The sequence below is a fragment of the Molothrus ater genome, chromosome 4 (assembly GCF_012460135.2).
Source record: "Molothrus ater isolate BHLD 08-10-18 breed brown headed cowbird chromosome 4, BPBGC_Mater_1.1, whole genome shotgun sequence".
NCBI classification, from domain to species: domain Eukaryota; kingdom Metazoa; phylum Chordata; class Aves; order Passeriformes; family Icteridae; genus Molothrus; species Molothrus ater.
This window is the reverse complement of record NC_050481.2, coordinates 64,236,178-64,262,333: the sequence shown is the minus strand read 5'-3', so window position 1 is coordinate 64,262,333 and position 26,156 is coordinate 64,236,178. Positions and strand designations below refer to the sequence as shown.

Below are 26,156 nucleotides of genomic sequence, written 5' to 3'. Positions count from 1 at the left end.
TTCATGGATAACTCAAATAGCTAAAGAGGATTTCAATGAAATTCTAAAAAAAAATCTTCACATAACCCCCCACATTGACTGAGACTGAACTCTTGGGACAGTTTGGCTTAAAGATTCAGTGGAGCATTTGCTTTAGCTTAATCATGGGCTTAAATCCCTTGTCTCTTGCTGGGAGTTTAGCATATACTTAGGGGCAGTACAGGTCCAAGTGCTCTTTGGATAGTTACAGGGGATCTGTGACATAAATGGTGGTAAACCTTGGCTTTGCTGTATGTGCTATCAGCTGCCTGCAAGATGAATTTATGATGCTTTAGGGAATACTGGTGCACTGGAAAAAGGAGTTGTAGTTGTGAACCTGCCCTTGGATATATTCATCCTGCCCTGTCCTGGCATTGTGTGTGGAGGTTTAGTGTTGTCTTTGTAGATGGGACAATCCAACAGATCCTCAAAACACTGCAGTTCTACCCAGTCTTGTGTGGATTTGCATCTCCTGTGGCTCTGGTTGCTGTAGTGCAGGTTGTATTCAGTTTGTATTTGTAAGCTGATCCCCTTTCCTCAGGTCCTTTGTGAATGAGCCTCAGTGTGAGGGGGCAGGCACGGAGGTGTCTGCTTTCACCAGCCCTGAGCAGCCTGAAGGTGTCTGCTTTCACTAGCCCTGAGCAGCCTGCCCTTCATTTGCCACGTGTCTTCCTGATGGAGTGAGACATGGCCTGTTACTCACTCCAGTAATTCACTTCACAGATGTCTTTCAAATCCCCAGCTCTTGTGACTGGTCTGGAGGCTGGGGTTCACATGAATGTGGGGTATAACATGCTGATAGGTGCTTATCACAGGAGATATGGATTAGGCTTTTGTAGGGACTTTCTTGGCCTGAATGCATGGCAAAGGTTGGGGTTTTTTTTCTTTTTTAGTTTTAGAGATGTAGAGAGTTCCACATGTAATTTTCATTTTCTGTTAATGCATCATCCACAGCACATCCATTGTCTGTGCCCAGCCTGACAGATGTTTGTGTATTTATGGATCTGGAATTTTCTTGTGCTGCCACGTTCAATAAATGTGCTGGTTTGAGTCTGGGCTAGTGGAGCTGTACCCAAGGCACATTGGCTTTGATGTGCTGGGAGAGGGATGTAGAAAAATGTTGGCTTTCACAAGAGTGGCCATCCAGGTGTGTGCTTTTTTCTGCACCATGGCAGGCATTGCCTCACATGGGGCATTGCCACTGGTTTGCTGAGTTAAGGGTTGAAGCAGTGTGTGGTGATGAAGGCTCCAGCTGCTTGGGAGGTCTTTCTGGGGTCTGCTCTATTGAAAGATATTCCTTCCTATGGCAGGGGATTGGAGCCAGATGATTTTTAAGGTCCCTTCCAACCCAAATCATGGTAGGATTCTCTGACTTGTGGCAGAAGGAGGTGAAGTCTGAGGCAGTGTTTGCCCTCCTTGCTGTGAGAGGCTCCAGCAGCAGAGTGGGAGTGGGGAGCCCTTTGCCTTGGCATACACAGGTGAATGTGTGTACACACAATACACTGGAGCAACTCACCCCAGGGCTTTGTTTGGCTGAGTTAGGGATAAATATTGCAGCCCCCAGGGGTTACACATTCACAGTGAGGCTGCAGAAGTAAGAGGGCTGCAGGCCAGAAAGGTGCTCATTTACAGTGGGAGCTGTGCTGGGATGGCCATGGCGAGGTGGTACCTGAAGGATGGTGGGTTGCCTTCTCCTGCTGTGTTTATTTTCAAGGAGAGCTCTCATTGCAGTAGTGCCCCTGGCAGTCCTGGCTGTGCCAGTTGCTTCAGAAGGGCTGAGTACCCTCAGACACCATCTCAGGAGGGCTCAGCATCTCCCAAAAGCAGGCTTTGCAAACACAGTGGGATGAGAAAGCAGTGGTACCCCTGTCTGCTGGCTCTGCCTGGTCATGGAAGTCACCACCCACCTGGTTGAGGGCTGGGTTGAAGATGTGGGAAGTGCAGATAACCAGGAGGTGCCTGCAGCTCTCAGTGGGTCAATCCAGCCCCAGCAGGACTAGGGAACACCTTAGGGTGTGGTGGGGAAAGGGCCTCCTTCCCTGCTCTTCCCAAGTGGGATGAGCTGGTTGGTGTCCTGCAGGGAGAGGGTCATTGCTCCAGGAAGTCCTCCAGTGTTAGAAGTGTGATGCTGCTAAAAGCACATCAAGAATACTCAATGTTTGCTTCCAGAGAGATTTGTTGTTATTTATTCATTTATTTATATGGGTCAGGAGTTGGATTTGCCACAAACTGTAGCATTAGTCCTGTTACTTCCTCTAGCCTCGGATGTCAGAAGTACATCAGACCCCATTCTGAGGGAAAGACTTGGTTTCATGGCATGCTGCAAATAGAAATTGCTTTTTTTGCATCACTGTCCATGACAGGATGAGCACCTCTGCACAGAATGCATGCTGCCTTGATGGGAACAGGGCAGAAAGCCTGGGGTTGGTTGTCCAAGCCTGTTCTCCTTACCAGTTTGATTATCTTTCCCAGTTTCCCTGTTTAGCCACATACTCCTTCCCCAGAGCTTAGGGGAATAAGTTTGCCCAGATGTTTGGGGGGGCTCATGCAGGTCAGAGAGGGTTGGTCCAGTGAGAAATGCCCAAGTGAGAGCCCTTGGTGAGCAGCTGGGCAGGACAGAGGTAATGAGCCACTGCTCACTCCTCACCTCTTGATCTCTTCCCAATCCGTTGTAATGGATTTTAGGGGCTCATCTGGGTGTGGCAGCTGGTGACAGGGTGGGTTGGTCCCAGCTGATAGCTGGTGTCCTTGTTGGAAGCCTGTGCTCTGGAAAGGTTGTGTGTGCAGCACTATTTCAAGGTGTTACACTAGAAATAGGAAATATTTATTGCTTGCAATAGACTTAAGGAGATCAAACCATCTACCACCTGACTTCAGCCTGTAGTTCTTTACCAAATCTCCACCCTAAACCTCTTATTTTTTCCTGATGTCTTCCTCAATATTGAGTAATGAATTCTTCACTGTGGTTTCAGAGAGAATATGACTCCTTGTGGTTGCTGTTTCACTCCTATAGGTTATGAAAAGCTAGAGGTCAGGGAGGTTTGATTCATTGTGCCAGCAACAAGGGAGGATTCTTGTGGAACCACTGTTGTGTGCAGAAGGAAAGGCTCTGAGTGCAGCAGAGCCATATTTATTGTGGGTGTTAGGAGAGTGTCCTGGTCACTTCTCTTTGCTGTGCAGGCTTTGGTGAAGTGCAAGTCCCTGTCTGTCAGATCCAGTTTGTCCTGGAAAGGAAAGCAGAGGGGATACCCTGGGATCTGAGACTTTTCTGGTCCAGAGAGGTCCAGAAAATTTGTTTCTGTACCACAAATACTGCCTTGTCATTGTCACTCCTCGGCTGCTGTGGTAGGAAAGTCCTCATTTAGAGACTCCTGAGGGCTGCAAGAATGTGGCAAGGGGGCTAACATCATGCTCAGAAGCACTGAAACATGCTGTGCAGCTTGTTTTGGTTAAATACATGCCAATATATATAGGGTATATATATGAATATATACCCTTTACTTGACTTGGCCTGTTGTGGTTTCTTTTCCTGGGTGTGTTTTTCTGTTTGGTTTTTGTTTGCACTTTTTAAATATGTAAATATTCTTAGCTGCTCCCTTTTTTTATCTTTTAGGGGAGGCACCTCTCAGCCTTGTTTTTGACTCTGATGTAAAGAGGTTGAATGCACAGATGAGTTATTCTGTCCTGATGCATCATTCTGCCATATCCTAAGTTTGAACTTACATCTTGGCTGCAATTCATCTTACCTAAGTTTCTCCTGACTGAAAGCTGTTGTTTGCAGTGAGCTCTGTAGGCTTGAGCTGTGGTCTTTGGCAGAAGAGGGGCTCTCCTGAAAAGTGACTCATCTCAAAGGTTGTTGACCTCACAGCAGCATAAAACCCCCTGGAAGTCTTTGTACAGCTCAGAATTATTTAACCTTAAGTAAATGAACCTTAGTTTCTCCCTTTGCTGTGAAGAACTTGGTGCAATGCCTATGTAGATACAGGCACTTCTGTTGAATAAAGGGAGTCTTGGCTAAATTTAGACCAGAAAAGTAGTGATGGATGGTACAAATCAAATTGATTCTGCCCATTTTCCCTGTTTGATTTATGGCTTGGCCAACTGCTAAGCTAAAGAAAGCCATTCAATAGTTATTGCTCAGTCCCTTTTTACAGTAAAGCATATAAAGTAAAAGTCAGCCACCAAGTAATGAATTCTAGAACATCCAATAATTGTAGATTTCCCAGTTTGTTCAATGTTTGGGAGTGAAAATTGCTGCAAGGCAAATTCAGTACCTTTTGAAAGCAATAAAGCCATGTAGTGAAAGATTGATGTAGAAGATGGAGACCAAGCCTTAACAATGTCCTTTTAAGGAGCTGGCTCAAAACACAACCAGCAGCACATTTGATCTTGTAAACCAATTTCACTAACAAGGAGCTAATTGTCACATCAGTCTTTTAGAGCTGGCACAAGCTAAGCTAGCAAAGCAGGCAGAAGAGCTTGATTTCTTTTGTCCTTAAAACTTCTAACTAAAACCCAGTCTAAATTCTAGAATATAGGCTTACTTAAGGCCTCACTCTGCAGTTGATCAGCTTAGTGTGTATTTTTCATGCATAAGGAGCGTCTACCCTGAAAAGTTTAAATGCTTTTTTCTGGTTTTGTCCATTTGTGCAGACCAGACTGTTCTGCTGAGCCAGCTCCATTGCACTGGGACTCATCACCCAGCCAGCCTGGAGGACAATGCCCAGCCAAACTCACACATCCCAGTCTCTATCTGCTCCTTTAAGCTGTTTCATTCCTTGCTGATCGATAACAATTGCTCACATGCCAAAAGCACAGATGCTGCCTCGTTTCTCAATCCCTGCTTTCCCCCTGGTGACCCAGCAGCAGGTAGACCCTGGTTGCTGCATCTGTGGTGTTGTCTGTGCTTTCTCTGTGTCATGTCATCCTATTCAGCAGCAGAGAGCAGAGCCATGGGCCAGGCTACATCTGTCCAGATAACCAGGCTGCTTCTAATCCCCCACAACTGCTTCTGCAGCTTTTGCTTGAGCAGTTGTTATACACTGGCTTCGTTACAGTCTTTGCTTTTCAAGGTGCAGCATGGCCAACAAAAAGAGCCTGATAGAAGATTTTAAAGTCCTGCTGTTACACTTCTTAATATAGCAGCCTCTGAAATGTGCTGGACAGGCTGTCTTTATCCCATCTGCGGCATCACCTGGGTTTCTGGCTGTCTCATCAAAAGCCTGCTCCTGAGCTGTGCCCAGCACTTCCCGGGGCTTTGCTGAGCACCCCCTCGGGTGCTGTCACACATGGTGACACTCTGGGCCCCAGGGGACTTAAGCCTGTTTGCAAAATCAACCAGTGAAGTGCTGACATGGGGCAGGGCCATGAACAGCTTGCATTGATCTGGGCTGGGCGCTCCAAAGCTTTGCCGTGAGTAAGGTGCGTGGGCAGGAGCTCTTGGAAAGGTGCTTCACAGGAACAGGGTGAGGCTTAAAGCAAAGGTTTTAAGAAGATTAGAAATGCCTGCTGGGTTATGTCCCCAGCAGTGACAGCAGGAGATGCGGTTTAGGACCAAACCTGGCCACTTCCTGAAGTCCCTTTGCTGCAGAATGTGTTTTTCTTTTTTCCTGTCAAAATATGAGAGTGAAAGTAAGCTGTAGTTAGCCATTAGTATCTTAGGGGTTTTCTGGGGGCTTTGGCACCCCAAAATGGAATACCTGTGTTGGAGTAGCTGGGTGCTTTTGAGGCTGCACCAGCTCCATCAGAAAGCATGGAGATGGCACTGATAAAAGTTTTCAGACTGTTAATCTAAATGGCAACACCACCACCCTTTCCACCCCCAGGTGCAGGTAGAGCTGCAGTGGGGCCATCACCTTTGCAGCATGTGCTGCTGCTCCAGGTTTACCAGCACTGGCATGGTACAGCACATACCACTCTGAATGCAGACGTGGTTTGGGGTTTGCACTGGTGCTTAGGGCAGCAGTTCCTGCAGTCCAAAACCCATCACCCATCTCTCATTCCATGCTCAGCTCAGAGGCCAACTCTGCACTCCTGTCTCCTGGGGCAGTTTGAGACCCACTGCTGTGCTGGATTGGGGTCACAGTGTTTCTGGTAGCAAATGTCCATGGATCTGCCCTGTGGCTGTGTTGCAGACTGAATGCTGGATGTCACTGTCATCCCACTGATTCCCTGCTGCTTGCAGCTCCAGAGGCTTTGGCTGAGCTTTGGGGTTGTTGCAAGTACCTGCAGCCCTTGGTAACAACACAGGTGAAACCTAGCAAGGATGGAAAAGGAGGTAGATGGAGAAGTAGATGAAGTGGTTGCTCAGAACCAAACCATCCATCTCTTTTCATGCTTTGTAGGTGATCTCATTGCCTGCTGCCCAGAATCTTCATGAATCAAGGGATGTCACCCACCCTCAGCATATAGATGCACTGCCCTGTGCTCTTCCAGCCAGGAATTATTTATAACAGAGCAATGTGTCCTGCAGTGGTAGATTATGTGGGGTTATTTATGGGGAGGAAGGTGTCCCATAGCATTTCTCATTTCATGCATGAATAATTCCTGTGTCCCTGATGTATTTTGTTCCCCCACACCTGGGCCTTGTCTGGTGCAGAGGGATGCTCATGGATGTCAGGAGTGTTGGAGTCAGGATCTCTTGCATCTCACTCAGTTTTCATAGCCATAAACTACACTAAAATGCCATTATTTTGTAGGACCCTTCTAGGAAAGCCTTTTAACTGAAGTCCAGTGTAGAGTTACTCGCAGAACTTGTGGGAGCTGTTATGCAGCCCTGCCTGAAGCCAAGGGAAACTAGAAAGGTGGAAAGGAGAGAAACTCAACACATGGGAAAGATGGAGGGAAGGAGGGATAATAGGATAATGGCATGCCTCATAAACACAGAGATAAATCCCTCCCCATCCTGGCTAGCTGAGCAGTTGTAGTCAGTGACAGGGACAGCTGCTGCCTGTCCTTGGTTGGTCCCTGCACCCAGGCTGCCTGTGTCTGGCTGGGTGGCAGCTGATGTGCTGTGTCTGTGCCCCCCTGCCAGCAGCATTCACATCCCAGCAGCCAAGCTGTCCCCAGAAGAGCCTCCTTTCTCCCCTGATGCTGATGTAACTCGGCTGCTCTGCCCTGTGTTTCACCAAGGATGAAGGGGAAGGAGGAGGGAGTGTTGCCTCGAGTGCTGGGTGATTCCTCTTCTCCTTCTTCAAGACCCAGACAGGGTAAAAGAGCAGGAATTTAATCAACATCAGCAATACACAGCCACAGCACAGCCAGCTTTGGGCTAAGGGCTCTGTCCCCCTGCTGCCATGTCCAGCTTGTCTCTTAGAGTGATGTATCTAAATAGTGCTGGCAGGAGGAGAGCCCAGACACTGAACTTTGGGGCTTTATAACAGGTTACTGGTGAATTGGGAAAAACAGCTCTGCACTGGGTCCTGATTCCCTCTGCACTGCCCTGCTTGGGCCCCCCCCTGCTTAGCACAAAGAGCTGCTGCTCTGGCCAAAATCACACCAAAAGGTGGCACAGCAGGCTGAACAAGTGACTGCAAGGGCAAGTACTCGAAGCTCCGTGATGTGACAGCATGTTGTGCCTCCTCTGTGCAGGTGTTTCTGTGTGGGGGTGCCACACCAGGCTGTGCTGCACCCAGGGGTCACAGGGAGGAGTCAGGAGGGAGCTTTTGGATCTCTGGGCATGAGCAAGCCTGTCGCTTTAGGCAAGCCTTTGTGTAGGTATATTAAGGGAGCATAGAACACAGGCAATTGCAGGCTCTGTCCTATGGCAAGTGCAGAAATTATTTTGAGCTTTTTGGTATTTGGATTTTTTTTCCTTCCCTTTGCCCCTTCATAGCAGCCTGGGGAAAAATGTAGGAGGGGGGTTTGCCCTGTGCAGGATGCTTTCCTGCCTCTGCTGTAAGGATGCAGAGGAGCTGGTGCTGTCCTGGTGGGTTCCCAGCAGCGGTGATGGAAACTGCCAGTCCCTTCACTGGATGATGCTCCAGGGACATCACCTGTGACAGCTTTCAGCCAGCAGGGGAATTGCTCACATTTGTGTTGTTGTGACATGCCAAAGCAGAATTGAAAGTCACAGTCTGTGCTTGAAGGGATATTTTCTTAAGTAGTTGCATGTCTGTCTAGAAATTATGTTCCATGCATAAGCCTCTAAGAATTAATGAGAGCTTGGCTGCATAGATAGCAGTGCCACCCCTGAAGAAAAGGAGAGGAGACTGGCATGCCTCTGGGCAAGATTTCCATACTTGCCTGTGCTGAGCTTCCAAGGAAAACTCCTTCCCACAGGGATGCATCCATGCAAAATTAGCACCAACAGGCAGTGGTGGCCGCAGGAGCTGCTCTGTCCACTCCCCAGCCCTAAGGAAAACAGGGATAGGTTTTACCTGCCTCAGCCCTCACCCCACAGTGAGCAGGTGCTGGCACTAGGGAGCACCCAAGTGTTGGGGCAGCAAAGGTTTGCTTGCTCTTGTGGGAATGCTAGAATTTTCTAGAAAACAATGTATTTGAAAAGAATGTGGAAGACAGAGCTTTGCCTTTTCAGAGCAACACAACTCTGGGGCTTGGGGCAGTGGCCCCTGCCTGCTGAGGGCTTAAGAAAGCTGTTGGATCCTGCAATAGTCAGTCATGTGGGACTCATGCTGGTGAGGAAGTCTGATGTCCCTGTCCCCCCTCCCTTCTAGCACTACTCTGCTATTGCTTTTGGCTCCAGTCTTTCCACCCATCCACCCACCGGCCTTTTATTCATCAAAAGGTGTAGAAGAATTTGCAGCAAAAATAAATGAATTTATTTTCACCCACCATCCATCCTCGTCGGCTGCGTGGGGGAGAGCTGTACAGCTCATGACAGTGGAGGAGGGTGGGAGAGGAGGCTTGCAGGCACAGCCAGAGGATTGCATGGCATCCTGGGCAGGAGGGGAGGATACGTGGCCAGCGTGGTGCCACTGCTGTGGGGACATCCTTGGGATGTGGTGTCAGCAGTGCTGTGTGGACTCTGAGGGCTGCCCTGAGCTGTGGGAGTAGGGTGGATGGATTAGAGAATACCCTCTTTGGTCTTCCTCTAAATTTAAGGGAACCATTCTTAAATTTAGAGCAGAAAGACAGTGCCATCTTGTGTGCTTTCAGACCCTGGGTGCCATCAGCTGAGCAACCGTGTCTGACCTTGCTGTGAAGCATGAGCAAGCTGAAATCATATTCCTTGGCAGGCACATCACAGCCATTTAGTGCCTTTTTCCATAGGTGTGTGCATCACAAGGTGGTTTTTTTAATAGAATGGTTTGGGTTGGAAGAGACCTTTCAGGACCATCTCGTTCCAACCCCTCTGCCATGGGCAGGGACATCTTCCATCAGACCAGGTTGCTCAGAGCCTCATCTAACCTGGCCTTGAACACTTCCAGGGGTGGGGCAGCCACAGCTTCTCTGGGCAGACTGTGCCAGTGCCTCACCACCCTCATGGTAAAAAAAAAAAATCTTTCTTTATTGTATCTTTAGTCTGTGATGTGAGTTCCTGATGTCAACATTGTGTGGTGAGGCAGCAAGCTGAAGAAGTGGAGAGAGCTAAGGAAGGTGGTAGGGGGTTTTCCATGGCTGCTTCTCCTCACTTTTGCTTTTGGCAGCCCAGGAGTCAGGAGGGAGTGCTTGGGTTTGGCTGGGAGCCGCTAGGACCTCTGGAAAGTGCCTCCAGTGCTTCAGAGTGGTGTTCCCAGGGCAGCTGTAGTTAAATGGAAGATGTCCATGAAGAACAGATCCTGGAGTGAGCAGGAAGGGCTTTGGATGACCATAGTGATGGGTTGGCAGAAGGTGGAGGCAAGTGAGGGTGAAGGCAAAGATAGAGATGCTGCCATGAGATGAGTATCTGGAAGGGCAGGGAGAGTTGTAGCTGTCAGGGTCTGTGTTTATCTTTGCAGCAGTGATTATTTTCAGATAGCATGTGAGAGAGTAAAACGTCAGCTCCTGCTAATAATAGCACTGCAAACAAGGCTGTTGCTCATTACTGACAGCTGAGATGAAGTTAGTTTTGTTTCATCCTAGGTATGAAAAAGTGCAAAAACAAGCTGTGCTCTGAGTCAATATCCTCAGCCCAGAAAATGTCAGGAGGAGACCCTCTCCCAGCCCTGGGGTGTGGCAGTGCAGGGTGGTTTTTCCAGGCTCCTTCCACACTGTTCCAGAGTTAAGTGCTGCTGGAAGAGTGGGTATGGTGAGGAGCTGCAGCTGGCTGGCATTGTGGAAAACGTGCAATCATAGGACAGGATAGTTTGGGCTGAAAAGGACCTTTAGAGGTCATCTAGTTGAGCCTGGGTGAAAATCAATCTGAGGACCTTCAGCCTTCTTGCTGTGAAAGTGGAGGTTTTTTTCCCACAGGAAAACACATGCCCAGGGTTGGCAGCATGTGGTGATTCCAGGACAGCTTTCAGGGGCAAGTCTCCATCCCAGTGGAATGCAGCTGCCTGGAGGAGGGATTTGACAGCCCCATGGGGGAAAGCTGTTCCTGGGCTTGTAGCCACCTTTGGGAGCTTGAGGTGTCTTTAGTAGCCTGAAGGAACTGGCTGCTGGTGATCCTTGGAGCACACACAGGCACAAGGGAGATAGCAGGGTAGAAGTCTTGGGGACTGATGGCACTGGCGTAAAGGAGAGCTGAATACAATTCTCATTGTTTGAGCAGATGTGTCCTGTCTGTGGCTAATTATAAGTGTTGTGTGCACAAAACACACTGGGACATGTGCCAGATACTATTTCTTTTCCTGTTGAACTCAAAATCATTATAATTAAGCTTTAAAATTGTAAGTAAAAACTAACAAGGAGTGCAGGTTTGCTGTCATGCTGCTTGCAACCTGGTCCAGTCCCTGCTGGGAGGGACAGGTGTGGGAGTATGGACAGGTGGTCAGAGGGCTGGGAATGGGAAAGGTTTGGTGGCTCTGCGGTAGCAGGGTGTGTCCAGATTTGGGTTTTAAATATTCAGAATACCTCAAAGTACCAGAAACGTGCCATTTTACAAATGTGGGAAGTGTTGCTGAGCGAACTTTAGCAGCCTCTCAGGTTTGGTGGGCACAGAGAAGAGGTGCTTGCTGAGAAGAGAAAATAAGGAATAAAAGTGGGAAGCAGTCGTGGAAGCAATTGTGTAACCTCGGGTTGAGAGGAACCCAGGTTGTTTCTCTGCTTTGAGGGGAAATGAGGCAGACTTGCTGAAGAAGCAGCTCCGGGAGGAGTTGCTGTGGATGGGGCTGGATGAGGGGGATGTGACAACTGTGCCACCAGCTGCAGCCCAGTGGACACCAGCTGATGGCTGCTTCAGGGCACTTTTGGGGGCTGCCCCAGGAGTGGAACCCCAGGGAAGCATCCCACCCCTGCTCCCCAAGTGCGGAGAAATTCCTGAACCTCCTTTTTGGAACTACACTACAGGAGTGGTAGCCATGCATGTAGGGGGAGGATCACTGTGGCCCTTATGTTTGGTGTGCTTGCCGTGTGGCCAGAGGTGTGATGGATGGGCTGGGGAGTGAACTGGGCTCAGCCACCACGTGATGAGCACTTTAAGACCAGCAGTGAGCTCTCTACCCTGCAATTTGTATGCAGAGGGAGGGTGGCTGCTTGATTTCAGTGCTTGTAGGTGTTCGTCTGGGGTCGTGTCTGAATAAATCACGTTCTGAGATCCAAGCGAGCACTGGGGAACAAGTAACGCTGTCAGCACGGCAGCGGAGCAGAGACATCTCCACTGCTCGTGATAAATGGGTCAAGATGGGCCCTGGTGTTTTAAAAATTAGCTGTTGACCTAGATAGCAGCGGCATGATGACTTGCTCACAGTGGGAACAAGAGTGAGCATCGCTGGAGCTGCACATTCCTCTGAATGTGAGGATGAGCCCAGTGTGCTGAGGTGAACCTGGGCTGGTTCCCTGCCCCTTGCTTGTAGCCAGCTTTTCCTTGGAAGCTGAGCTGTGCCACAGGGAAGAGGGGAAGACCTTGGGCATCTCTTTTGGATGGCTTCATGGAGTCACAAGGTGCATTTTTCCTACAGCAGCTGCAAAGGCACCTCCCACCACCCCTTGCTTTGCTCTCTGCCAGTGACAAAGTGTAGTGAGCTGTCTTACTCATGTTTCCTCTGTTTTTCAGGAGGGGTGATCCTTTGCCCCCCTGAGCACCCTCCTGGGCTGTGTAACTCAGGTCTTACAGAGATGTGCCGTGCATTTGGGTTGGAGCAGTTGGGAGGGTTGGTGCAGAAGATGGAGCTGCTGCCCAAGTCAGGTTCTCTCTGTTTAGCAGCTGGGAAGAAGGCCATGGCCTACACCTGGGGCTTCTCCTGTCACGGAGTCTTCTTCTTCTGGATGAAGACATATTGCTCCAGAGCACTGAGAGTAGTGCTTTTGATCTGGGCAAGAGACCTCTCAGTGCCCATGGTTGGCTGCTGTATTGAATAGTGGCTTTCTTGGGTGATAATTAAGCAACTGGTCAGGCAACACTTTGAGTACTGCGTCCAGTTCTGTGATGCTGAGATGTTGGAGCACATCCAGAGAAGGGCAACAAGGCTGGTGAAGGGTCTGGAGTGCAAGTTCTGTGGGGAGCTGGAGCTGGTTAGGCTGGAGAAAAGGAGGATCGCAGGAGACTTTCACATATTCTCATACAACAGGAGGTTGTAGCCCCTGTGCATTTTCCTTGGGAAAACCGCATTTCCTTCACGCTGTCAGGGAAAAAGAGTGTTTGTTCCTTATTTATGGAGGTCATTAGTCCCCAGATGTGATGTGATTTTGGACCCCAGGCCCTGCTCCCAGATGTGTGTTTGGCAATGGCCACTTGTCCATCAGGGGTGACTCCATGTGCTGCTTTATCTCCCACAGGCTCCTGCTTCTGGGTTGCCGTCCTGGACGGCAACGTGGTGGGGATTGTGGCAGCGCGGGGCAATGAGGAGGACAACACGGTGGAGCTCCGGCGCATGTCCGTGGATTCCAACTACCGCGGCAAAGGCATCGCCAAGGCCCTGGGCCGCAAGGTGCTGGAGTTCGCCATGCTCAACAACTACTCCTCCGTCGTGCTGGGAACCACGGCCGTGAAGATGGCAGCCCACAAGCTCTACGAGTCCTTGGGCTTCAAGCACGTGGGTGTCGTCGAACATTACGCCCTGCCAGGGATGACGCGCTCCTTACTGGAGAGAATGTTTTTCCAGGTCCGCTACCACCGCTACCGCCTGCAGCTGCGGGAAGAATAAAAAAAAACCCCCCCACCAACCAAAACAAAACAAAAAATTATTTTTTTCCTCCCTTTCTCCTCCTTCAAAAATAATAAATTATCCTTCTATTTCTCATCACCATTGATTTGCCAATTTTGGGTTAGAGTTTTTGTACCCTCACGTCACGTTTTGGTTTGCTCCGTTCAGCTCGATGGGCCGGCCGAGCAGTGCCCCTTCCTCGCATGCTGTAGGTGGTGGTGCTGGGAGTCCTGCAACCCAGCGGGGCGGAGCGGAGCAGCGGCCTCTCCTTCCCAGGTACCTCTGTAAAGCACAGAAACTTACTGCAAAATAGTACAACTGCTCTGGTGTACATAGTCCTCTCCTTTTCCAGGTGTAAGATAACATAGTGATGCATTCATAATAGTGCAGAAATATTACTTGAATGCAGTTTTCAGTATTTCACGCACCAGTAAGTAGAATATGCATTCCTCTTACCGTAACCTACTGGTTAATAGTTTTCAGAGAAAAGGTGGGGGGTGCACCCTGCCCCTCCGCCCCAACCCGCTTGCTACAATGCATGAAGAGGGAAGCGCACGCACTCAAACACATCGCACTGCCACCACGGCACTGGTGTTGCACTTTTTTTGGATGTGCCTCATTCTGCCAAATGTCTGAGAGACCCCGGGTGCATCCGGTAACCACGACTCCGCTCCAGCTCCCCCTCCTTCCTAAGCCAGCACAGACTCGGACCGGCTGAACTGAGCCCCATTGTACCATAGTGTGAAGTTAAGATCAAACCTAAGCATCTCCTGCGCTGTTCCGTAGCCACGCGTAACCTGCAGTCCTGGGCCAGACTCCGCATGTGCGTTGGACTTTCTCTTTGCTGCCTTTTGGGGTTTTTTTTTTGTTTGTTTTCATCTTATTTTTAAGGGTTATTTTGTTGTTGTTGTTGTTGTTGTTATTTTTAGTTTTGGCTTTTGCTGAATGGTGTCGTTGAGGCGTAATGGAGGCTGCAGTTCCTATGGCAACACATTTGCACATTAATGTGCGCACCAAATCTCACCACTTCAGAGAAGCAACGTGTGACAGATAATAGCATTTTGGGGAGCACCAGGGTGGGGGGAGTGTACTTATTATCTTAACCAGCTGCTTGTTTGATAAATGTAGATGGCCTCACTGCAGCCTTCCATCAAAGGTAATTAACTGCTTTAATGATGTCAGATTTGTGAATTGTACAATGCAAAAAGCAATGCAAAGCAGATTCGGCATGTGTCTGTACCCGGTATGTATGTACAGTGCCTGCCAACTAAAGAATAACCAAGACTACAGCTTCTTCTAGCCTGAGATATCAACTTTTATAACTTATTTAAACAAATAGCAACTTTGCATGAATTACATCTTGGGGAAAAAGAAGACTGGTAGGTTTTAATTTTTAAAGCGTGGTATTAGAGGTATTACAGAAAACCATTTCTGGCTGCACTTAGTTTCGGGTGGGTAGAGGGGTTTGGCTCTGCTAATACATTTGAAGGGAAAACCCCTTTATTTACTGGGAAAAACAATTATAATTTTATGAAGTATAATGTGTGTGGTGAGGGGGGAACCCCCCACCTCACCGCGATGAAGTTGGTGAAGGGGTAGAGCATGTGTTAACCACGCTTGCAAAAACAATGGAAGAGTCAGCAGGAGAGCTGCAGAAGGAAGGAGCCTTGGGGTGTGGGGAGAGGACAGGAGCCCTGGGGCAGATGGGAGGACAGACAGCACAGACCTTGGACATGGGCTGCTGTCTGTCCCACTCCTACCAGGAGCTGCCCTTTCCTCTCCAGCCAGAAGCTTTCCCAGCACTGAGATGGGGCTGGTGGCACTGATGGAGAGCAGGGGGCAGGGGGCTCAGCCCATCCCTGCCAGGGCCATGGGCCAGGCACTGATGCTGGGCATGGAGGAGCCATTTGGCACAACCCCAGCTGCCCTCTCATTGCTTGGCTTGCGCTGGGTCCAGCCTGTGAGGAGTTGGAGGGGCAGAGTCCCAGCGTGTGTTCCAGCAATAAGGGGTAATGAGGATGGTGAAGGACACTGTAGCAAGAGACCATGAGTTTAATTAACAAAATTTCTCTATGGGGCACTATATTTTTAAAAGTCTTTCTATGCTGTACATTTCTCCTGAAGCTGAAATAATGTACTGTTGGTAGGGGTTCTTGTATAGTGTACAGAAATCGGCAGAATATTTTCTTGCTGCATTCAGTGATTTATTAACCGAAGTAAAACAGACAAATATGAAGTGTTAGCAAAAGTTGAAAGAAAAAACACAAAAGTTTGTGCCTTTTTTAGTTTATTTTTCTGTTGCTATATAATCACTGCACTAAAACCTTTCCAGAGGGGTAAAAAAAAAAAAAAAAAAAACAAAAAGCAAAAACTAGTCTCTTAATAAGGGAGGAATATGTAAAGTCTAAATTGAGCATTAACTTTTTTTATTAGGCTATTTAATTAAACTAATGTTGCTGGTTTTATTTGATACCTGTGCCTTTGAAATAAAACTCCACATCCTGTCAGAAAATCCAAACCTGGAATAAATCCCACCAGATCCCACAGACACAGAAGTACCATCAGGTTTACCAGTATTTTCTTCTAAAATGTGTAAACTTCACCTGATGATATTACAGTATCTGATTGTAATACCTGTTGAGTTTCCTGGGGAAGAGGTGCTTTGGGAAGGTGTGGCTTTGGGGGTGCTGTCTGCATTCCTCCCCAGCACACAGAAATGCACTGATAAGGATTGAGTTGTTGCCACTTGGCCGGTAGCTGCCAAGAAAATTTATTCCCTTAATGCTTCTGCCAGTTGCTTTGTGACCAGGCTTTTTGGAAGAAATCCAGCTGGTTGCTCCCAGCTCTCCAGCCAGGACAGCTTGTTTCTGAAGGAAAGGGCTGGCTGCCAAATAGGCTGGGATTTGCTCTCCTTGGAAGATGGCACAGGCTGCCAGAGCTGCATCCCTGGGAGCTGGGACAGGGGTGCTGCCAAGGTTGGGCTTAAAAGCACCACATGATACTGTTGTTCTGTCTGCATTCATGGGAGGTTTCCCTAAATGCCATAGCTCAGGCACAGCTCTGGGGTCAGGGGTGCTGGGTTCTGCCCGTGCCAGGCTCACCTGCTGCCAGGGAAGTGTGTGGGCAGACAACAGTGCAGCTCACAGGGTGACACGGTGAGGTTGAGCTGCCTTGGGCAGATCCATCCCTCTGCTCTGCACCTTCTAGGGTGCACTGGTTTAAACAAAGTGCTTGGAAAAGATCAGGGCTGGGTGGGTGAGGAGCAGCACAAAGTGGTTGTAGGATTGGTCCCAAGCAGATGAGGTGGTGATCTGGAACTACTGCCAGTCCTTGAGTTTTGATTCCAACAGAGGCCCACATCAGTGTGAGATGGGAGGGGATTTTCCTGATTGAGTTTGGGGGTTTCTCTTTCCAAGGACAACATTGGCAGGAGTTGTGTGGAAGAGTGGAGCATGTCTTGGGTTTGAGCCCAAGGTTGGTAAATGTGGTGGTGAGGTAAGACCAGTTCAGATTTAGGTGGAGGGTGTTTGAGCCATGTGAAGGCATTTCCCACACTGCTCTTGCTCTGCAGTGCAGGTGGGCTCTCACAGCCCCTCGTGCTGCCTGCAGCGGTGCAGTTTCCTCACCTGGTTGCTCTCTCTTAGACTGGGCCTTTTATTGCTAATCCCTGTGCAGGAGACACTGCTCAAGTGTCCTTTGCTTGGAGGGGCTTAGGACAGAGCCCTTGCTCCCTGAGGAAAGCAAAAATTAAAAAAAAAAAAAAAAAGGAAACAGGAAAGAAGGGAAAATTTGCATTACTGTGGCTGAGATCCACAGCCTTGGGGTTGCCCCAGCCCTCCAGCACAGCCTGGGCCATTCCCTGTGGAGTGAGTGGGAACTGCCTCCACATCCTGAGCAAACTGGCATCTCAAGCACATGTCAGATTTGGCAATAAGCTGTCTGGGAAGCTTGGCCCCTGAACAGATCCAGGCTGATAATGCTAAGTAATCAAACCAACGAAGAATGTGGTTTCTAGTCTGACTTGAAACCCTTACATTTGTATTTGTTGTAAATTCATGCTGTGTTTTCCCTCAGTGAAGCAGACAGCCCCTGAAGGTGCTTAGGAATGGCACCTGTGTCTCTGCTGGGAGATGCAGAAAAGTCCAGGGCATTGCCATCAGTGGAAAGCTGTTCTTTTCCCTCCCCTCTGTCCCAGTGTGGGATGCTGTCTCTGAGAAAGCCTTTACCTTTCTCCAGAAGTGATCCTGCTTCTTGGTCCTGTGCATGGGTGCAGCCTGCAGGACTCATTTCAGAATTGCCTTTCAGCAAATGCAGGGGGCAAATGGCCCTGGGGACATCTGTCCCTGGGGCTGGGACCTGGGGTTGTTCTACCCTGTGTTCCTCCCCATGGGAAATGAGGATGATTCTTCAGGCCATGATGTCAGAGTTTGAGTCCCTGGGGAGGGGAGGCAGGACCAAGGGTCAGCAGTGGCTGCTGGGGCTGGGATGTGCCTGGTGGGGTCCTGGTGCTGCTCACCTGCAGCAGGAGCAGAAAGGATTTGGTGCTGGGACTGTCCTGGGCCCTGTCCTTGCTGTGGCCACCTGGAAGAACAGAAAGTCCCATGGTCAGAATTCCCAAGGGAGCTGTGGCTCCTTGTCCCAATCCTTGCTGCTGCTGTTGCTCACTGATCCACACCCGTATGTGATGCAGGTCTGCTGCCTTTTAATTTGCCAGATTTGCTGGCTGAGGTGCAAATGGATAGAAACTGCAGGGACTTCCAAATTGCCAAACACATGAAGGCAGGAACCAGCTCTGGTTACCTCTGAATTAACAATCTCACTTTGGGTGTGCTGGGGCCTGTGTTTCATTAGTGCTGGTGTGATGCTCTTGGTATGCACTCTACTTAAAGCTTAATAAAGGCATTTTAATTGGACACTAACTGGAGTCTTGCAGTGGAATATACTGCACCACACAAAGAAAATGAAGTAATGCTAAGTGTTAAGTAAGCTTTAAAATGCAAAAGGAAAATTTTCTTTTTTTTCTCCCTCAAAATAGATCCACATGGAATCTTGAGGAAAAATTGGTCTGCTCTTGCATCCCTCAGTCATAGAGACTATGCAACAGAGCTTATCCCACCCACCAAAACCTGCTACCTGAATGGTGCTTGGGAGTATCTTTCATAGAAAGTAAATCAGGAGATTAATTTGGATAACTGAGAGCTCAGTCAAAACACGGTATTGTTTAAAATAACAAGCTCCAAGTCAGCATTTGGAGTTTGATCACAGTTAAAACCACTGTTCAGTGCTGTTTTTGTATTGCACAATGATCACCTGTGGGAGAGAACATGCTTTTACAATCTAAATAGTAGAAGACAGGCCTAGTGAGACCAAGAGCATAACAAATACATAATGCAACTGTAAATTTATTTACAAGTAACACATTTGAATGCAGAAGCAGCTACTCCTATGTAAGTGTAATGAACTTACAGCTAATATTGTTTCCAATTTCTTTTCCTCCAAAGCTTAATCCTTTTGCCTTGTAATATGTATATTTGATTTTTTTAAATGTAATTAGGTTTAACAAAGCATCAGTTGCTTTGTGAGTTGTACTTATGATTGTGCTGGGCAGTTAGCTTTAAGCAGTTTGTGTGCTTGTGTTATTTTATTAAAGCAAAAGTCTTCTTGAGACAAATGCAGTAAAGGAAAAAAAATAATATTTTTGGTAGTGTTAAGCAGATGTGTGGTATGCATTTGGAAAATGTCCAATGTCAGTTAAAAAAAACAAAAACAACAACAAACAGGCTAAATTGCTTCCCAGAACTGCTTGTGTTTAAGGCAGTGGCTTACTCACTCATGTCTAAATAAGAAACTTGGATTCCCCCAAACAGCCTCTTACGCTGCATCTCCTCCCCGTTGTACAAGACCAATGTGAAATGAGTCTTGTGTTTTCTATGTTCAGCATAGTATGTACTGTATCTGTAATGGGAAGTGGCTACAAGTCCTCAAAGAAAAACGAACATACTCTAAAACAGCAATAATTACCACTGTAAAGCAAAAGAGCACGTGGGGGAGAGCCCAGGGAGATGGTTCATGAAGGTGATGCTGTTAGGAGCACACCGTGTGTGTGTGTGTTCCTAAGGGGTGCTGCTGCACCTGGGGAGCAGGATGAAGTACAGGGGAAGGCCATCAGTCTCTGGAGCTGGGTGTCACCTTGGCAGAGAACCTGCCCATGTGGGGTCCCTAGAGCCGGGGGCATTGCCAGCCCTGATGCAGTGCAGGCTTTTCACCAGTTAAGGGTGAGTTACTGCAAATACCATCCCTGGTGGGAGAGACAGACATCAGGAAGAGCTGTCAGAGTCACACAGAGGAAGGTGAACACTTGTTGCCACAGTTTTGTACCCCAGCACACTCTGCTACTGCACTTCTGGGGCTCAGCAATGGCAGAAAACAGAATCAATTGCTCCCATTTCCTGTGGAGGAAGCAGGAGTCAGCTCTGTTGGAGGGCAGTTTGCATACCATCAGGGTAGCAATGCAAACCAGTCCCCAGGCGTGGCAGGTGCTAGGGTGGGTACAAGTTATCCCTTGATGTGCTTCAGGCTTTGAGCTGCAGCCTCCCCAGCGTGGTCCCCACGCAGCCCCGGGAGCCAGGCAGCTCCCCAGGGCCAGCAGGGTGACCTCAGGCAGGGGCAGGCCAGGTGCTCTGGACAAGTGACTTGTAGGTACTTAAGTTCTGTTCCTGATGGCCGCTGTAACTGTGAAAATTAACCAGACCTGCTGTGATAAATTTGGTTATATAAGGTTTATTTGGTTAATTTTTTTATAAGTGAAAACTGAAAAGATGAAAGAGAATTGTAATATGAAAGCAACTGCTGTAAATAATGTACGAATGAATAAAATCTAAAACTTATGTCAGTTTTTTCCTAAACTGTATTGCTGTCAAGTTACTGATGTGCAGATGGTGCCTGCATCTTTTCCAGCTCCCCAGCTCCAGATGGACAGACATCACTCATTCCTGCTTCCATTGATAAGAGGGATATCTTTTGGTGCCTCATGCTTGTCCTTAGATTGTGTTTCCATGCTATTCCAGCTCCTACTGCCATGTCCAGAAGCTGCACTCAGTAACTGTGGAGACAGCCCTGCCTGGGACCTGACTGCTCCAGGCACCAGCACTCACCCAAATCCCCCCAGGGGTCAGAGGTGGCCCTGAGGAAGGTGCCACTGGAGCAGAGGGCACAACAAAAGCACACAGGTGTCTGCTCTCCACCACCAAGGCCATAAGGTGATGGGGTGAGAGTTATTGAGGAGGATGCTTTCATGGTGGGGGTGCATCCTGGGCGTTCCCCAAGCCACACAGGCCCCTTTTTCTTGCCTACACCTGTGCATTGCCTTAGGTAGAAACCCATCAGAGGGCTGTTCCTTCTGTTTGTTTGTGAAACCTCACAAGGCTGTTTCTGACCCTCTCTGGAGCACCTCTGTGAGGCCAAGAATCACTGACCTCCCTTTGGTCATGGGGGGGGAATGGGGCTCCAGCCTCCAGTCACAATGAGATGCATTTGAAATAAACTGATTGCTGCTGGAACAGCCTCTGGGCATGTGTGTTCCTGAGAACCAGTTTCTGGTGGCAGTTATGGATGCTGCAGGAGTGCCCTGCCAGCCAGCAGCAGGTCCCAGCACCATGGCCCTGGCAGCCTGGCTCTGGGTCGGGCAGGCAGCACCCCCAGGACCATCATCCCCCAGCAGTGCAGCTGTGGGATGTGCAGGGTTATCTAGCTGAGCAGTCAGCAGCCATGTGGAGCATAAAGTTAATGCATTTGCCCTGTGGATCTGGCCCCTGTCACTTCCCCACCCTACCCAGAGGTGCAGAGCCTGATAGCTGTATCTCACTCTGAGGAGGTGAACACAAAACACCTCCTGGGACTGATAGCAACGTGCTCTGGGATTCGGCCTGGGGACAGAACAGCTGTAAAATCAGGCATGTGCACAAGCTTTATTTTATATCAGAGCTAACCAAAAAACACCTCCACCCTTAAAACTGCTTTAGTTTAGTTTTTAATAACAGAGAAGTGGCAACAAGAGCTGAGTTGGTTTTAGAAGCTGCTGCAGTGTGGGTATGCTGTGTGCCTTAAAGCACCTCAATTAACTGCTAATTGGGTTCAAACTCTCTACTAGCCACACATGGCCACATCCCTGTCCTGGCCTCTTTCATCTTTAGGGGTGAATTTCTTCAGATAAAAAAATTAGAATTCATGGAGACAAGGACTCTGCCTCCATGCCCTGTGTTCCCAGGCACACATCTCATGCTCTGGACCTCGTGATCCCTTTCCCTGTTGCTCCCAGCACAGCCACCATCTATGTACACCTTGGTGCCTCCTAAAAAGCCAAACAAAGCAGCACCATGGGCCCACTCCAGGCTGTCCCCTCTGCCATAAGCATGGCCTCCCACCAGGGGTTTGGTGCTCTCCCAAAGAAAGGAGGAAGGCTGAGGCTGGAACCAGCCAGGGAGGACCTCAGGTCCACCAGCTGAGAACATCCAGCCCACAAAACTGCTTTTATCTTGGCCAAACACCTGCAAATATTCCATCTGTCTACTTACCTATCCAGCTAGCTACATCTCTTCCTCTCCCATCCATCCATCCATCCATCCATCCATCCATCCATCCATCCATCCATCCATCCATCCATCCATCCATCCATCCATCCATCCATCCATCCTTCCATCCATCCATCCAGGCCCACCTTTTGCCAAGAGACACTTCTGCTCAGCTGTTGCAGAGTCTGCTTGGAGTCAGCTTGAAGTTTTCTTCCTCTCCCCAGTCTTTCACAGAGCTTTCTGTGACATTTCTCTCTTGACTCCCTTAAGCACCTCCCTGGTTGACAGCCTCTATTTCACAAATGAAAGTACCAGTTACCACCTCTTCCATTTTAATAGATAGGAAATCCTTATGAGGGTGAAGGTGAGGGTGTTTTGTCACAAAGATTATTTTTATTGAACCTATTTATAACACTACTGGCCAAATTTGTCAGGGAATCAGCCTATTAATTTCTCCATGATACGTTTTCATTCTTTTCTGTGCTTGATTGCATTTGCAAAGTCAATAAAGTAAATCCAGCACCTGATATCTGTTATAACAGAAGAGGAATGAGCATTGTAGAAAGATGAATCTTCTCATCTGGACATCAAAGGCAGGGTCAGGTGAATCATGCTCCAAAAAGCACTCATTTCTCTCCATTAATAACCAGTCCAAGACATGTCTAGACTACCCAGCAGTAAATGTCTATCCCAGAAATAGTGAGATAAATCCTGACATGATGCTTCTGTAGAGAAGCTTAATTGCACCTGAGAACTCAGGGAAGCTGAGGGACAAATTATAATTTCTTCAACAGATATTCATTTGGGCTTTAAAGGTAAATGGTTGCATTCAGTAACCAAAGATTAAAGACTTAGCAGGGAAATATATTCCTGGTTGTTAAAAAATCAAAGGTTTGATGCTGTGGTAAAGACAAATTATTTGCAAAATCTCAGGTGGTCATTAGTGTGGTCCAGCTGCACTGGTTATCTGCACTGTGGTTCCATCTACTAGAGAGAAGTGTGAAAATCAATTGCTCACCACCAGTACTTACATTAGAGTCTAATGACTTCAGTTTTTTGACCTATACAGGAAAAAAAACTGATGGCATAGGGAAAGAATAAAGAGCTGCTTTGTGTTTTTCTGCAGAGAGAGAAGTGCAATGGAAGAAAGGAACACTACACCAAACTGAATTATCTTTCACTCCTCTTTGTTTTATGCTGTCACTCATATTTTACCTTGCAGCAGCCCTGAATAATAGCCATTTAAAATCAACATCAGTTTTTCAATTCTGTTGTTTAGAGGCCATTTTGATTTAGAGCTGCTGGACTTACTTGTAAAAACAGAAGCTCCTACATCCTTCTCAGCTGAAGAGGCCATGTTTCTCAACAGGAAAAGCTGATCTGTATGATGGGATTGGCTTCCAAGATTAATTTTTTGTGCTTTTTCCTTTGTGGAAACGTAAAGAAAAAAAGACAAAAAAAATAAATGCTTAAGTCTTACAGGTTGTGACTTCTTTAGGAGCAGTTTAAGGAACAGAAAGAAATGCTAGAAGTCAGTGGACCATTAAAAACACCTCCAAGTAATGTGCATTAGGAAGGTATTTGGGCAGAGCTTCAAGGGGAAGAGGATTCAGTACTGGACCAGGAGCCATTGCCAGGTGGGAAGGGTGGCTCTTTCCCCCACCCTGGGAAGTGTGCAAACATCAAGGAATGTTTTAGAGAGGGATGACTAAATGGTTACCAGTGCTGCTCTTGGCCTTTGCCAGGTGTGGAAGGTGGAGAACTCTCCAGTCCCACGGTGCTGGACTTCTCCTCCTCTTAAAGCACGAGGAGTCTCAAACCTGCTGGAGAGTCATTACAAGGGGGAGGCCCAGCCTTGAGACCCAAAAAGATCACCCCAGGAAATGGATTTAGGATTGGATGCTCTCTTTACATACTGATTTCCTTTTTTTTTTCCACCATGGATAGAGGAGCTGAGCAATCCAAGAGGTGTTTGTAGGGTTTGGATTGCTTTGGCCAGACAAAAACCCCGTGCCTTGAACAACGACCTCATGCAGAATGTCAAACCTGCACTAAGAGCTGGATTTTCCCTCCAGCCCAGCAGGTGGGTGAGAGGCTCCAAGCCCAGGGGACTTTGTGCCTCTGAAATGCAGGGGTGGGCAGGGCAGCAGGGCTCTGGGTGCAGCTGCCACTGTGGGCACATCCCCTCGTGGATGTTCACAGACACAAGGGCACGGCAGAGGAGCAGCTCTTCCTTCCATTTCAGGGCAGCACACCCAGAGAAACACCACCAAAATTAACTTCAAGGTTAACCACAGGGGAAAAAACACACTGTGATTCTGCTCACATTGCAGAGATTAGCATTCTTCTCTAATGCAAGAATGATGTCTAAAGCATCATTATTAGCCTGTATGCATGTCAATTCATATAAAAACTCAAATATAGATATATTTCTGTAATGAAGACAGCTTTTTTCCCTCTTAAGAATGTATCTTATACACCCAGCTCCCCACTGAGTCCACTGTAAGAAAGAACCCAGCTGGAGAACTGGAGATCCTCCTTTGGCATTGCTAAATGTGGTGAATGGAATTCAGATGACAGGGAAAATTATACTGACCTATCCCTCTCTTCATTGCCATTAAGTTTTGTAGGGGTTAATGCACAGAAGAAAAAAGGTAGCTCTGTTCATCAGATTCTGTTTCAGATAATGTTAGATGGGACATCAGTGTCTTGGGAAAAGTGGAGAACTGAAAAAAGGGTGAGTAAATAAAAAAAAAATTAAAAAGAAGGGGAAATGAATGGAAAATATAAAAAAATCAACCTGTAGCTAGTTTCTGCAAATACAATAGTGTGAAAACTTTCCAGTTTGGTTCCCAGACAGGAAAAATTAGTATGGCTGGCACTTGGGTACATTAAACTGCAGAAAATATCCATGATAGCTTATTAAATTTTCACAAGGCTGAGGTGTTTCTCACTGATGCTAGATCTGAACTTTTTATTATTGCAGTATTAGTCTCCTAAATGTCAATTAATACACCTAGGATTATCACACACCATCTCCTTCAGTCTGGCCTTGGGGAGGAGAACTGCAATTCCTCTTCATGCTTCAGCTCTATTGCAGTGTTTAAAACCAGTATTTGGGATTTTGGGCAGCCTGGCAAGATTCCCTCCCTGTGACTTGCAGAAATTGTGCATTTAGTGAAGGCAGATGCTGTTTTTTTCACACTCCTCACAGAAACAATAGATTTTGATATGGACAGCAATGCCCTCTAGAAACACAAAGGACATGATTCAGCTGGATAAACATGAGGATCTACTATCATTTTAGATAGCCTGTGTTTAGATGTTTGAAGTGAGCCCAGCCAGGCAGTGAGCAGTGCTTTGGGAGAGTTTACCAGCTGGAGAGGTAAGAAATATTGTTGTCTTCTCCCTAACTCTTGTGCTGAGTCATTAAGATTTATTGAATGCTCTGTTTGCATGGCAAACGTGGACAAGTCACACAGATACCTTCAGCACTTGAAAGTTATGAAGGCTAAAATATAAATATCCTTTCCCTCTCTGGGATTGTTTGTTTTCCTAGACTCTGAACATCTGAGACACACAGCTTAATCACATGATTATCTATTATTTCTATAGTAGCCTTTTAATTAATATCAGTGTCATAACACCTCTGGTCCTAAGAATTTGCTATGCCTGTGCCTAATTGAAAAAAAAAAAAAGAAAGATAGCTTTCAATAGGACAAATAATAGTGAAATGAGCAGGGTATGTGATAAAAAGGTTTCTTTGTCATTCACTTAAGCAGAAGTAATCAAAACACTTCACTATGCTAATAAACTGCAAAATTATTCATTGAGATGGCTTGTTCCTTCGTCATGTCAGAGTCTCAAAGGATTTGTCACCAGAGCTTCCACAAGATTTTCAGTATTTTTTGCATATGTAAAGAAGTCTTAAGGGAAAACAGCACAGAAGCTCAGGCCCTACAAAAGGCTGTGTCAGATGGGTAAGAACTGTGAACTTCATACACTTCCAGCATGCAGGTATACAATAATTTATCTAAGTGTGTCCTGTACTCAAAAACTCATTCTCAGAAAAATATTTTTAAGAGTTTTGTGTTTAAACTGAAGAGTTATTTTACCATGGGTGTGCAACAGCCTCCTGCTCCCTGGATGCTAAGAGCTGCACAGAACTGGAGGCTGTAGAGCTCATTCTGCCATCACTCAGGGGCTGCCCAGAGAGCTTTGCCTGCTCTCATGTCTGGTGCTGTGGAAAATCTGTGTGAGCTGAAGCACAAGGTCGAGGTAAGGAACAATGTTTAATCTTGTTTCTTTGTTCCCTTTCCACTAAATTAGAGAATGTCACACAAATCTCTTTACGTTCATTCTACAGCTAATGAGTTTGATA

The 26,156-nt window shown here is 47.4% G+C and overlaps 1 protein-coding gene across 1 annotated transcript in view; it reads left to right on the top strand.

Annotated features, from left to right (window-relative positions):
* Window positions 1-20,092, top strand: part of NAT8L (N-acetyltransferase 8 like) — a 32,825-nt gene extending 12,733 nt beyond the window's left edge. Inside the window, exon 3 of the mRNA XM_036382027.2 lies at window positions 12,838-20,092. Coding sequence (XP_036237920.1) covers window positions 12,838-13,205 — 368 coding nt within the window. The 3' untranslated portion in view covers window positions 13,206-20,092. The remainder of the gene's footprint in view (window positions 1-12,837) is intronic.
* The last annotated feature ends 6,064 nt before the right edge of the window (window positions 20,093-26,156 follow it).